Source organism: Boleophthalmus pectinirostris, unplaced genomic scaffold (genome assembly GCF_026225935.1).
Source record: "Boleophthalmus pectinirostris isolate CB_2022bp ecotype Guang Dong unplaced genomic scaffold, ASM2622593v1 HiC_scaffold_4, whole genome shotgun sequence".
NCBI lineage: Eukaryota > Metazoa > Chordata > Actinopteri > Gobiiformes > Gobiidae > Boleophthalmus > Boleophthalmus pectinirostris.
The window spans coordinates 23,677,375-23,689,156 of NW_026571353.1; the positions used below are offsets into that span (position 1 = coordinate 23,677,375).

The following is an 11,782-nucleotide window of genomic DNA, read 5'->3' on the forward strand; positions in this document are numbered from 1 at the left end:
CCTATTCCTAACACTTTGTTATATTGCAAATATTAATATGCATGAATTTTTGGGTTGCCTACTCAGCTTTGTCAGACAGCAACACAAAGCAGGGTGTCCCCAAGCTTGCACTGCTAATCTACTCTCTTCCCAAGACGTAAGACAGAAAGTTTAACCACATATACTGAGTAATTCTTCTGGGCTTGTGCTAATTGCTTTATAATTACAAACAGATACATTTTGCCACCAAGTGCTGCTAACAATATGCTGTTTTTGGGGGTATGCATAACTGGGGAGTTTATTTTGTTTTTCTCTTAAACATTTTTATAATTATTACTTTATTTGTGGGAAGTACCTGTAATAAGTATGTTTCATAGTTTTACACCAGTCAAGTGTTAGTTTGTGAAAATTTTGTTGAATAAAACAGTTGAAAATTACAGAAAGTAGAGATAGGTTCTAAAACTGAATCCTTCAACCTATTTCATCAATACAAGGAACAGATAGCATTGTATTTCTGAGCATTTAAACAGTAATTTATTCATATACAGGTGTTGTCATATATTTTTAGTCATCAAATCATAACTATTGTGTTTACAGTATGGTTGCTAAGTAACACTTATGGAATTACCTCTACCTATATCCCAATTCAAGGGCTGCAGCCTTGGAAGGCCGGGTCTTTCGTAAGCTGTGAAGGCTGCAGCCCTCGAACTGGGACATGGCTTCTGTGATATCTGCTTCCCATGTCCAACAAGGAAGTAAAATTATAAACTTCACCAAAATTGTCAAACTAGGGAAAACCAAACAAGATTTTTAACTTAATTTTAAATATTATAATGCTATGAAACAATGTTTCAATGAAATGTGTTGCCTAAGCCGTCATATGCACTTAAGTAAAGCAGAGGAGACTTGTTTATTTCCATTTATCCACATTTTCTTTTAACCTAAGCCCTAAACTGGCATGGGAGAGATGTGCCTCACAGGGCTGTGGGCCAAAGCTCTGAGCAACCCTGGTCTCACTGGAGCCTGTCCGTCTGTCTGCACTGCACCTTCCTCTCACCATCTCTCTCCTGGAGTTTCCTGGAGATGAAATTCTTCAACCACAACCACAGAGATCGCTTGAGGTTTAATGGGCAAAGCTTTTTATCCTGCAGTGTTTTGATTGAACTTGGAGTAGCAGCTTGCTTGATCCTATGCCAGTAGGTTGTGGAGTTTTGCAGAACAATTATGAGCTAAATAATGAACTCTGCTGTTTGTTCGGTCTTATGTTTAAGACTTCTTAATAGCCAAAGATTTTGACTCTGGATGTCAATAAACAGCAGCACAATTAAATCTGTCACTATGATAAATTTTGAACCATGATATATTGCTACAGAGATGTACTATAAAATACATTTTCTTTTATTTGTGTTTTAAGTTTTCATTGTTATATTTAGTGTAAATAACAACTAGATGGAACAATGTTTCTATTATAAGCTACAGACAAGGGTGGGCATTCTAAGGAGTCCAATTCAAGATAAAAATGTCTATATCTCTAGATGTAGTCTAGATTTTATTTTATTGTTAGTTCTAAAACAGTGAGGGTTCATTGTTTCTCAACTTTGAAAAGTAGCACAAACACAAAAATGTATCTTTACTTTTTTTTTAGTTTTTTTTGAGTGTCGTCAATGACATGAATCTATCAGCAATGTTCTCCCCTGATGATGTTCCTCCATTGTAATCAATCGTTTCTTAATAATTACAATCTTCTTACATTGCATATATGGTACCTAACTCTTTTATTTCAATGATAAGGAATGGACAAGTGAACTGACCTTGGCATGGACAGCATACGAAGCCAGCAGGACCGAAGCCTCTGGTGGACAATGGATCTCTTCTTCAAGTATCTTCTTTTTTACCTGTAAAGTAAAAAATAGTAGAAAACTGGTCAAATCTTGGAACTTGCTTTGAGAAACATAGTGGAGAGTTGCATAATGAAAATCTTTTCCTTGACCAAAATAATGACATTGTAATAATTTGGGAGAAAGTGGCCTCAGAAACTTGGCATTTTCATGTTTTGAACTATTTTTCACCAGCAAAGACTCATTTAAGGATTAGCTCTTGAGATTGTGTGTTTTTTACTGTCATAGATCCAGGCAATCCCTTTAACAAGCTCCCTGCAGAATAACTCAACAAGTTAAACCAACTCAAGTCCAGTCACCTGTCCCAGAAATAGAATCATTAAAGCTAAGGATGCAAAATTGAACAGGTCTGAAGTAATTATTTAAATGACATAGTTCTGCAACAATATACAATGTCTTCATATAAAATAAAGCAAGCTGATAGGGAAATCTCAATTTTCAAGTCAGTTTTATTTAGTCTTTAAAAAAACTTTTTTAATTGATTTAATGAACATTAAAAAAAGACTTTTAATAAGAGCCACTTAAGACAAAACTTAACTTCCTCCAGAGTGAACACTGCTCCAAACCATGAGTTTACTGACAATGGATTGGATAGAGATCCATCAATTAAAAAAAAACAAAAAAACAACCATGCCACTGATCATTAGACATTATACATTAATGTTTCTATTACTCGTCCAGCCCTAGCAAAAAAACCTTCTAACTCCTCTACCTCTACACCGCTACAAACATGTTCTAAAATGCATGCAACAGTCTTCTCTCAAATGTTGGTCCTGGATGTGTTTAAAATATGCACACTCGGTCAAATCCATAACATAAATGACACAATGTCACAAAGCTTGTCAGATTTTGAGAGCTACAGGAAGGAGCCAAAAATACACTTCAGGTTATGCAAGTGACCCATTTAAAAGTTCAAAAACCATTTCTTCTGATGTCAGTCATGCTGTCATCTCTTGTTTTTGAACTAACAAAATGTGTGGAGCCAGAGGTGACAGCTGTTAATCGGGGTCAGTCAGGAGATCTGGTAAACAAATGAGGTTATATTGTAGCACCATAGCAGGTTTAAAACAAGTGTCAGTTTGGGTAAGCTGAGCTGTCTAAAGTGAATGAGCATGTGTGTGTGTGTGTGTGTATTGTATCCGGGTCGGTGATCGTTTGTGATAAGCGCTAATCCTGCTGTCATGTCCATGACACTATCTGAATGCGGGCCCTCCTCCTGGCTTTATTGGAATTAATGGGAGCCGAGTAACAGGGAGACAGGCGACATGGGGCAGAACGCATTTGTATTATTCAGCCCTTGTAGCTGTGACACCTCAACTGTTGGCTAATCTGTCTTGTTTTAAGAAAGGTCTCTACTAGGTTGATGTAAATAATTAAATAAAAGTAATGAGTAAATAAAAAGCTTCATTATGTGTTCATTTGGCTGCTTCCTTTGGCATTTGTAACCTCGCCATGCAGTGATTTAGCAGGTATTTCTGTCGGATGCCATGCCTGTAGCAATAAGCCACATTAGGCTGAAAGAAGTGGGCAATAGGTTAGGTTCACACATCATGACATCACAATAGCAGAAAAAGTTTAAACAATGTCTGTATACAATAATAGAATTTGCCTTTTAACTGTCAAAATGCAGATGTTTTGACCAGTTTTTGTTTTTTTTGTTTTTTCCACTTATGTATTTAAAAATTGTGACATTATTTAAACACAGGCATGACTGTTGTCAGGTGAAAAGGCCATTTGAGCCACAAGATTATCAAACTTGTAGGCTCAATCTCAAAAAATTTGGTAAAAAGCCCTGCCCTCCATCTGTAATTATGACATAAAATGTAGAATGTCTGGAACACAAATGGTAAAGTTTCAGTACAGTAGTAGTTGTGTACCATAACAGTAAGTATTGAATCTGGCTACCTTTTGCTCTGAAGGCGATAACTTACTGTCATGATAATTAAGACTTTAAAAGCAGGTCAATCAATAGTTTCAAGGAACAGTCCCATTTTGAGCTTGAAACAAAAGCAGCATATTGGGTCGGATAAGACAGGACACCAATGGCAGACAAGAATCCCACAGGGAACATGCTATTAAATGGGCCAATAAGGGAGTGCTCAGAGCTTAATTGGTAATTGATAAATGTAGCTGGCAGAAACAGATGATTGCAGCACAGCTACAGTCTCCTCTCCAGCTAAGAGAATGGTGTGGCTGCCTCTCATAGATTCTCCAGGGAGTATTAAGAGCAGGGAAAGGGCAGTGGTAATATGTTGTGCATTGATTCCACATGGCTGCACACAATCAGACAGGGACAATGGGAAAAAGTGTATTACAGAGTGCTCAGGAAACTGTCAGGAACTCTGTGGACCGATGCCCCCTTTTGGTGAGAATTGGATTGGAAGAGAACAAGCTGAATAGTAGCAAGACAGTAGAGTATTGTAAAAATAGGTCAAATCAGAGCTATAACAACATTTTGAGCAGTTACACTTCTGAGAATTTATTAGCTATATTTGCTGAATGGATTGGGCACTGAAAAATAAGCCAATTATAGACCAGAATATATATTAGTATGTTTGATAATTCATGCATATTTCATAAGAATTACCTAGATGTGTCTCATATAGGTCACAGATAGGATATAAACATACAAATATTGATTGAAATTTCAGTGAAATTATTTTTCCACAATTATAGCTTCAGAAAGTGGCATTATTATTCAACCCCAGAGACATGATTTTTGTCAGTTGAAAGGAATTGAAGCCCTAAACTGTATATGCTAGGTTTATGGGGCCAATTTCAAACAAATCATAACAAGGTTTACAACATTAGTGAAGCACAAGTATGGATCTTTCTTTCAAAAACAGTAAATCTCCCATATAGTTTTCCAGCCCAGCCCCCTACTAAATCTTGTATGCTACCTATTACAAAAAAACATTTAGTTGTTTATTACATTTCGTGTTTTAGTTTAGTTTTAATCAGTAAATAAAATGAGATCCACATTTTCTGCTGCCAGAGCCTATGACCAAAATCTGTTAGCAATAAACCCTAAAGTGCTCTATATATATTATGTGTCCCTGGTATATGACAGCTTAAACAGCTAATGGTATCTTGAGTTCAGTTGTGATTATATGTATTGCTGACCTAGACAGTGTACCCAGAAATGCTATTACGACAAAGCTCAGGGTATTTTGTAGATATAGACAGTTGAAACTCACTTGTAAAAAGAAGAGATGCTGTGATATCTTGCACCAGTTCCTCCTCTGCATTTTCAGGGTAAAATTTGGCTAAAAATTGGAAAGTGATCGGCTCCTCCTTTGGTATCTCCTGATCCAGAACCTATAATGAAATTATTTAAGGGGACAAACATTGAACATGTGACTTTTATGAGCTTTTAGCTATGTTATCACAGTATTCCCTAGTCATAATTTTACACATAGTTTTATTTTAATTGATTCATGCACGTTTGAGATCTCCTAAATTGTATTGTAATTGAAGCTTGAGTGCTCTATTGTCACTGACTCCTATCTCCGCCCACTGCTCTGTACTTATTTGCAATAATTCAACAGTAAAAACATGAAAATGAAAATTTGCTGTTTGTTATGGTGAATTACTACTATGAAAGGGCTGGGGATCTCAGCTCTGGAGTTTTGAACAGGAAGTCAATGGACCCCTTTCATTTATTAAGCTCTTTTGGAACAGTATTACAATGAACAAAAGCAATAAGTTTATTCTAAATACCTGAAAAAAGTATAATGTGTCTTCTTCAATATAGGTCTTGTTTACACTACTCAGAGCAAAGCACTCACCCGTTTTTCCATCTTCAGCCAGGCCACTGTGTCTTTGACGTTGTACTGAAGCCCAAAGAACCATGTTTCCCTCAGGCCCAGAGCACGGCACACAAGGTCAAAAAGCTCCTTTCCTTTCAATCTGACCTGCAACAGCGAAGAGGTGTCAAGCATTAGAGGTGTGAAAGGTGTGAAAGGTATTAGAAGAAAAGAGGAACATAGGCTTCCAGACAGGAATATTGACATTTCTCCTCCACACAGATATTCAAATATGTTGCACTCAGAAACAGGGAAAACCATGCAGGTACTCGTTTTACTCTCTATTCATACAGCATTCCTTCATTTATGTTGTTTTGCTGTCCTGTTTTTGTAAATAGAAGTAGTCAAACTAGTATAATTAATTACCAGTAGCAAAGATCTCAGATTGAAGAACTTTTTTTTTACATATTAATCACAATGTAAGGGATGTCACAAATTATAGAATGCATGCATGTCTCCTAGTTAATAAATAATAATATTTCATACAAAACAATGCAGGACAACCAAACTTGGGCCAGGCACAGAGCACGTCACCTAAACGTATTGATTTGACGCCATCTAGCGTCCAATATGGTTCCATATTTCAATTTAAACTTGTGAGATAGCGCTGAAACTTGGCACTGCTTGTTACTGTCTAAGCTACCTAGCATTTAATTAATACTCTGTTGTGTTACCGTGTGTGCCACGTAAAAATAATAATAATAAAAAAAATAACACAGTTTGGATAAATGCATTCTTATAATCGCAGCTACGTACCTCACAGCTGAACTCCATGTCTGACTCCATCGTACAGATTCTAACGTTAAAGTTTTTTGCTTGTTTTCTCAAAAGAGAGTTAAATCCCATTTTTGCTGCTAAAGCACTTGCCATAGTGTTTTACTAAATATATCTAAAACCAGTTAAGTTTCACAAACAATACAAATGGACACAGTTTAGCTTGTTGCTTACAATAAAAGCATCATCCACTCGATGATCGTGGGCAGTTACTTGTTGTAAGACAAACCTTTTTCTGACATCATTGCATAATCACTTGAAATTTTAAAGTTAACACCTAATTTTCTTCAAAGTCCATGTCAGTCTCTGTTACTGTGTTATGACTAAAGCTAAGGCTAACTGCTAATACTACGAGTTATGTAGCGATCTAATTATCAAAGATCAATGTCAATGCGCGAAAATAGACACGACGCAAATGGGTTGATACCGCAAAGCTGTTAAAACTGGCATGTTTCTAAGAAATTACTGTAATATTAGTCGTGCATTGAACTTATGCTAGAAGCTTTAGCTAACTAAGGCATGTAGTGTTCAAGAAGTATCAACAATGTGGAAATATGGAAGTATAACTACTTATTAAAACGGTTTGGTTAATTTGTGGTACATAAAAGCAAGACAATTGTGCGGAAATAGAATTTTGAGATATTTGCTGTGATCGTTCATGATAGAGACAGTTCCGTAATTGTTAAATTTGTATTTTTACAAGTTCATCTAGTTTTTTACGAGCTTTATGAAAGTAACATGACATCCTTTTCCTTTTCAGAACAAACCAATCAGGAGGTAGGGCTTTTGTCAGACACGCCCCTCGTCCCGCCCCCTGCGCCATAAAGGGGCGGGGCCAGACCAATGAGGTAATCGGGGTAAACAGTCAAGATGGCGACGTCTGTAGCCGGAGAGGGACAACCAAGTCTTAACGGGAATTTTTCAGAGTGTCAGACTAAAAAACTCACCGACTTGCCTACAGAATTGATTGAACACATCCTTTGCTTTCCCGTTTTAAAACATGTTGACATTTGTAACGTTTCCTGTTGTTGCAAGCGGCTACACGACGTTTGCCATGGAAGGGGGAAGGTCTGGGAACACCAGTACAAACTCAGGTGCTTTGGTCTTTGCGTTATCTGATAACTAGTTTAGATTTTAGTAGTTTGTTGTTATGTCCTCTCACTTGTCTGACGTTACTACACAACAAGCCGCATTAGATGGAGTGATCTCAAAGTAGCCAGCTGTCACCATCTTTGGCATCTTGCTGATGCACCAGATTCACCGTGTGCTGTGTCCCGACACTATACTGCACAGATATTAATTTAGAACTTGGATGAACCTGACAAGTTTGTGCTCCTTATGTAATATGAATACATTTTTAAAAGGTGACCTTGAACGCTTACAGCTGTGCAGTGCAGCGGTATGCAGCTAAAATCTTTTTCTTCACTAGACTAAGCTTTTGACTGAATGGTAAATTAAGGGCGACGTATGGCAGTATTGCCATAGTATTGGTAAACTAGTGTTTTGTTTAATCTAATATGAAAACCTCTGTATTATTAAATTAAATAGAATTTTATTAAATTCAATCTTAACATTTATAGATGGCCAAGGTTGCAGAAATATTATCGTCAGAATGAGTGCTGTGACTGGCTGAAAGAATACAAGACACGCCACAGAGTTGGAATACAAATAAGAGGGACAGTGGAATCAATCTCCAAACGATTCTTCACAGAGGTTGTAAGTAGTATTTTAGTGTGCTGTGTAGTTTAGTTTGCTTTAGTCAAACATATCGGCTAACTTTAAGATGTACCTCTTAGCCTTGTGTAGGTCAGGTACTGGGTGACAGTTTTGCTGAGATCAAGTCCTTGGGAATGCCTGAGCACTTTTGTGAAGATGAGCTCCTCTTCATCCTCAACTCGGATAAAAGGTATATCAAAACATTGGATAGCTTTTCTGAATACAACCTGCAACCTTGACCTAAACTATGAACTAATGTGAATATATATACTTTTTTTTTTTTTTTTTTTTTAAAGGAAAAGCTTGACCTTGAAATACTATGCAAGGAAAATTCTGTACTTCCTACGACAGCAAAATATCCTGCGGAGTTTAAAGACATTCTTGGAACAACCTGAAGAACAGCAGTCAGCGCTTGAAGGTAAAGAACTATTATGTAAGACAAAATGTAAATCAGAACATTGGCACTAAAATACAGAAGTACAGGAAGGGGGGTATATTATATTGAAATAAATATTAATATTTTTGGGATTATTCTGATGACAATCTATGTCTGTAAGTGTTATTGCTGAGGCTGATGTATCCTGGCATAAATTGACAATAAAATTAACCACATAAGTGCAGAAATATAGGTAACCTTAATTAAATGTTTACAGAGTTATTTTGTATGGTTTTATTTATTACCAGTACTTCTAGTTTTGCATATTTTAAAATGACAATTGCGTTAGTATTCATTTTTCTCTTCCTCGAACATATATGCAAACAAAAAAACAACATATTATCTTGTCTCTTCCATTCAGGGGCTGTTCTGGTGGATCAGTATTGTAACCCATTGGCTGATGTGACTCTAGAAGGTATATCAGTCCAGTTAGATGAGATGGTTGAGAAAGTCAAGAAAATGTTAAGACTTAAGAATCCCTCCCACCCCAGCTTGCGTTGTGCTCAAGGTTAGTAATCACAAATTATTGGAGACATTTCATAAACAGGATAATTGTATCAGTATAATTGAATAACTACATTATTAATAATCATTTTATGTAGGCAATTGTTTTGCAATTGAGGACACTGAACTTCAGAGACAGGTGCTATGGGCCCTAAACTCTGTCTTATATGAGCAGCTTCAGTTCAAAGGCAATGAGTTTGACTATTACAATCCTCTGAATTCTTATATTCATCAGGTATAATTACAATTTTAAAAATCTATAGATTTGTTGTTTACCTTAATTTAAATGCATGTAACTTTTCATTAGGTGCTACTACGCCATACAGGTATTCCTATAAGTCTCTCTGTCCTCTACATGACACTTGCCCGTAAACTGGGTGTTCATCTGGAACCGGTCAACTTCCCCAATCATTTCCTACTACGCTGGTGCCAAAGACCAAGGGGGTATGCTTCATTTCAGTGCTTTGAAGCAACTATACTAACTGTGAAAATGTTTAAAAAATTTAAATGACATCTACTGCTCTTTTATTACACAGAAGTGAGGACATCTATGATTTTATCTACATTGATGCCTTTGGAAAAGGAAAGCAGCTAACTGCTAAGGAGTGCGAGTATCTCATTGGCCATCAGGTGACTGCAGATTACTACAGTGCCATTAGCACTACTGAGGTGCTTCTCAGGATGGTGGGAAACCTACTCAACATCGGCAAAAGGGGGTAAGCCTAAAGTCTGAATTCATCAAATTATTTTTTTCAGAAATGTGTGACTATAATTAAATATTATAATTAATGTATTCAAGGGAAGGCAATGAGAAGTCTTACCAGCTTTTAAGAGACTCGCTGGACCTCTACCTCACAATCAACCCAGATAATGTGCAGTACCTGCTGCTCCAGGCGCGCCTCTACTTTCACTTGGGAATTTGGCCTGAAAAGGTAAACGCTGCTTTTAGCAGTGCTTACATCCTTTTGTGCCTCAAACTAGTACTATTACTATAATATAGAGTGTATGTATATACATATAAAGCCTAATCAGTCAGGTGCTGCAAATTAACCCGTAGCTGCAATGTTTAATAGTACTATAAAAGTACATACAATTATCATTGAGTCTCGATAAGGTAAATCATGCTGTTTCCACTCCAGGTGCTAGATATCCTGCAACATATCCAGGCATTAGACCCCTCCCAGCATGGGGCTGTGGGGTATTTAGTGCAGCACACACTGGAGCACATTCAGCATAAAAAACATCCAGTGACTCCTGATGAAAAGAGGCGCAGTGCTCCAGAACATGTGGAGGTCCAGTACTCTGTGGGGCTCATCATGAAACATAAAAGGTCAGGGAAAGAAATACAGTCATTCTTTAAATGATTTTTGTCATGTGTTAATTTACAAGGTTGGTGATTGATTTTAGGTCAGGATATAACTGTGTCATCTACGGCTGGGACCCCAAATGCACTATGAGTCAGGAGTGGATCACGACAATGAGGGTCCAGCAGCTGTCCAAAGGTGCCAACCAGCCCTTCTACAATGTTCTGGTACAAGATGGAACATGCCGATATGCTGCACAAGGTTTTTCACACGTTCAGATTTTCATTACAACAGGAAATATACTGTATTTGTTTAGCCTATAATGTTTTATGCAACTTCTCTCTCTCCTCAGAAAACCTGGAGCCCCATTCTGCTCCACTGGAAATTGGCCATCCTGAAGTGGGACGCTATTTCTCTGAGTTTGTTGAAACTCATTATGTTGCCAATGAAGAACTACAGACACGGTACCCGGAGGACATACAGGAGACTCTGGGCAAAGTACACGATCTTTACCATGGACTCTCTCTGGACTCGGGGCATCAGGAGCAGGCCTCAAGCCAATCTAACCACACAGCCACCAACATGTAGCAAATATCTAAACATGCCCATACTGCACTGACCTAAATATAAACACATAACAGGGAACCTTCCATTCACAATTAACGCCTGCTTGTATTAGAAAGGCTGCAATAGTGCTATGTATCTAATGAAAGAAACACAATGCAGCAATCAAAAAATGATGTTTATCTGAAAAGATATAATCTCATCTTCACAAAAGTTGACAGACTTTTACATAAACTCTGAAGTATTATACTAGTATAGCAATGCAAAGTTGCATTAGGTTTTCTACACAAAATCAACAAATTGTTCAAATGCTTTAAAGTAAGCATTAGTGAGAATGCAAAGTATTGCACAGAGTGGACAAACTGATGAGCAAAAAGTAAGAAAAGTAAAAGTATGCACCCCTAGTAGTGTGAATGCACCAAACTATAAAATATACAGAATGTCTCCAATGCCCCCTCAGACCTGTACCACTGTAAAATCCAAATCTCCATGAACAGCGTCACGGAACACATTCAAGAAGACTGTAAATTACCCTTGGTTTTATTTTCCACATGGTTTTATTGTGCATTTATGAAAAGTTTAACTTTTACATAGATACCTTTTTACTACATTTGAACATGTAGAACATACATGATCTGGAACAAATATTTCTTCATGATTTGTGTTCATTACCCCTGTGGAAAAAAAAAAAAAAAAATCTATATACGTGTGTTTTTTTTGTTTTGTTTTTTTTTGTTTTGTTTTTTTCTTGGGATCATATTTTAAATATCAGCTCTTTCAGCAATTTTATTCTTAACCAGA

At 37.0% G+C, this 11,782-nt stretch overlaps 2 protein-coding genes across 3 annotated transcripts in view; one reads left to right on the forward strand and one right to left on the reverse strand.

Moving 5' to 3' along the window:
• nf2a (NF2, moesin-ezrin-radixin like (MERLIN) tumor suppressor a) overlaps positions 1-7,166 on the reverse strand; it is a 33,537-nt gene extending 26,371 nt beyond the window's left edge. Inside the window, 5 exon segments of the mRNA XM_055161227.1 lie at positions 1,791-1,874; positions 5,075-5,096; positions 5,098-5,195; positions 5,666-5,791; positions 6,440-7,166. Of these exon segments, the coding sequence (XP_055017202.1) occupies positions 1,791-1,874; positions 5,075-5,096; positions 5,098-5,195; positions 5,666-5,791; positions 6,440-6,553 (444 nt within the window). The 5' untranslated portion in view covers positions 6,554-7,166.
• A 138-nt stretch (positions 7,167-7,304) lies between these two features.
• Positions 7,305-11,633, forward strand: fbxo21 (F-box protein 21). 2 transcript variants are annotated; one of them, XM_055161226.1, is made up of 12 exons: positions 7,305-7,551; positions 8,038-8,170; positions 8,254-8,363; positions 8,470-8,591; positions 8,971-9,117; positions 9,212-9,348; positions 9,421-9,557; positions 9,650-9,829; positions 9,913-10,045; positions 10,253-10,443; positions 10,521-10,678; positions 10,770-11,633. In XM_055161226.1, the coding sequence occupies exons 1-12, from the start codon at positions 7,328-7,330 to the stop codon at positions 11,003-11,005; spliced, it is 1,908 nt and encodes a 635-aa protein (XP_055017201.1). In that variant the 5' UTR covers positions 7,305-7,327; the 3' UTR covers positions 11,006-11,633. The 2 variants fall into 2 exon arrangements, with proteins under 2 accessions (XP_055017201.1, XP_055017200.1); XM_055161225.1 differs by having other exon boundaries at positions 8,038-8,173; positions 10,770-11,571.
• Positions 11,634-11,782: the final 149 nt, after the last annotated feature.

Bases quoted from the DNA above. Each gene is read 5' to 3' on its own strand.
- fbxo21 (XM_055161225.1), top strand. From the start codon at position 7,328: ATGGCGACGTCTGTAGCCGGAGAGGGACAACCAAGTCTTAACGGGAAT. The intron at 9,118-9,211 runs GTTAGTAATCAC...CATTTTATGTAG, and splicing joins CAGCTTGCGTTGTGCTCAAG to GCAATTGTTTTGCAATTGAG. The intron at 10,679-10,769 runs GTTTTTCACACG...CTCTCTCCTCAG, and splicing joins ATGCCGATATGCTGCACAAG to AAAACCTGGAGCCCCATTCT.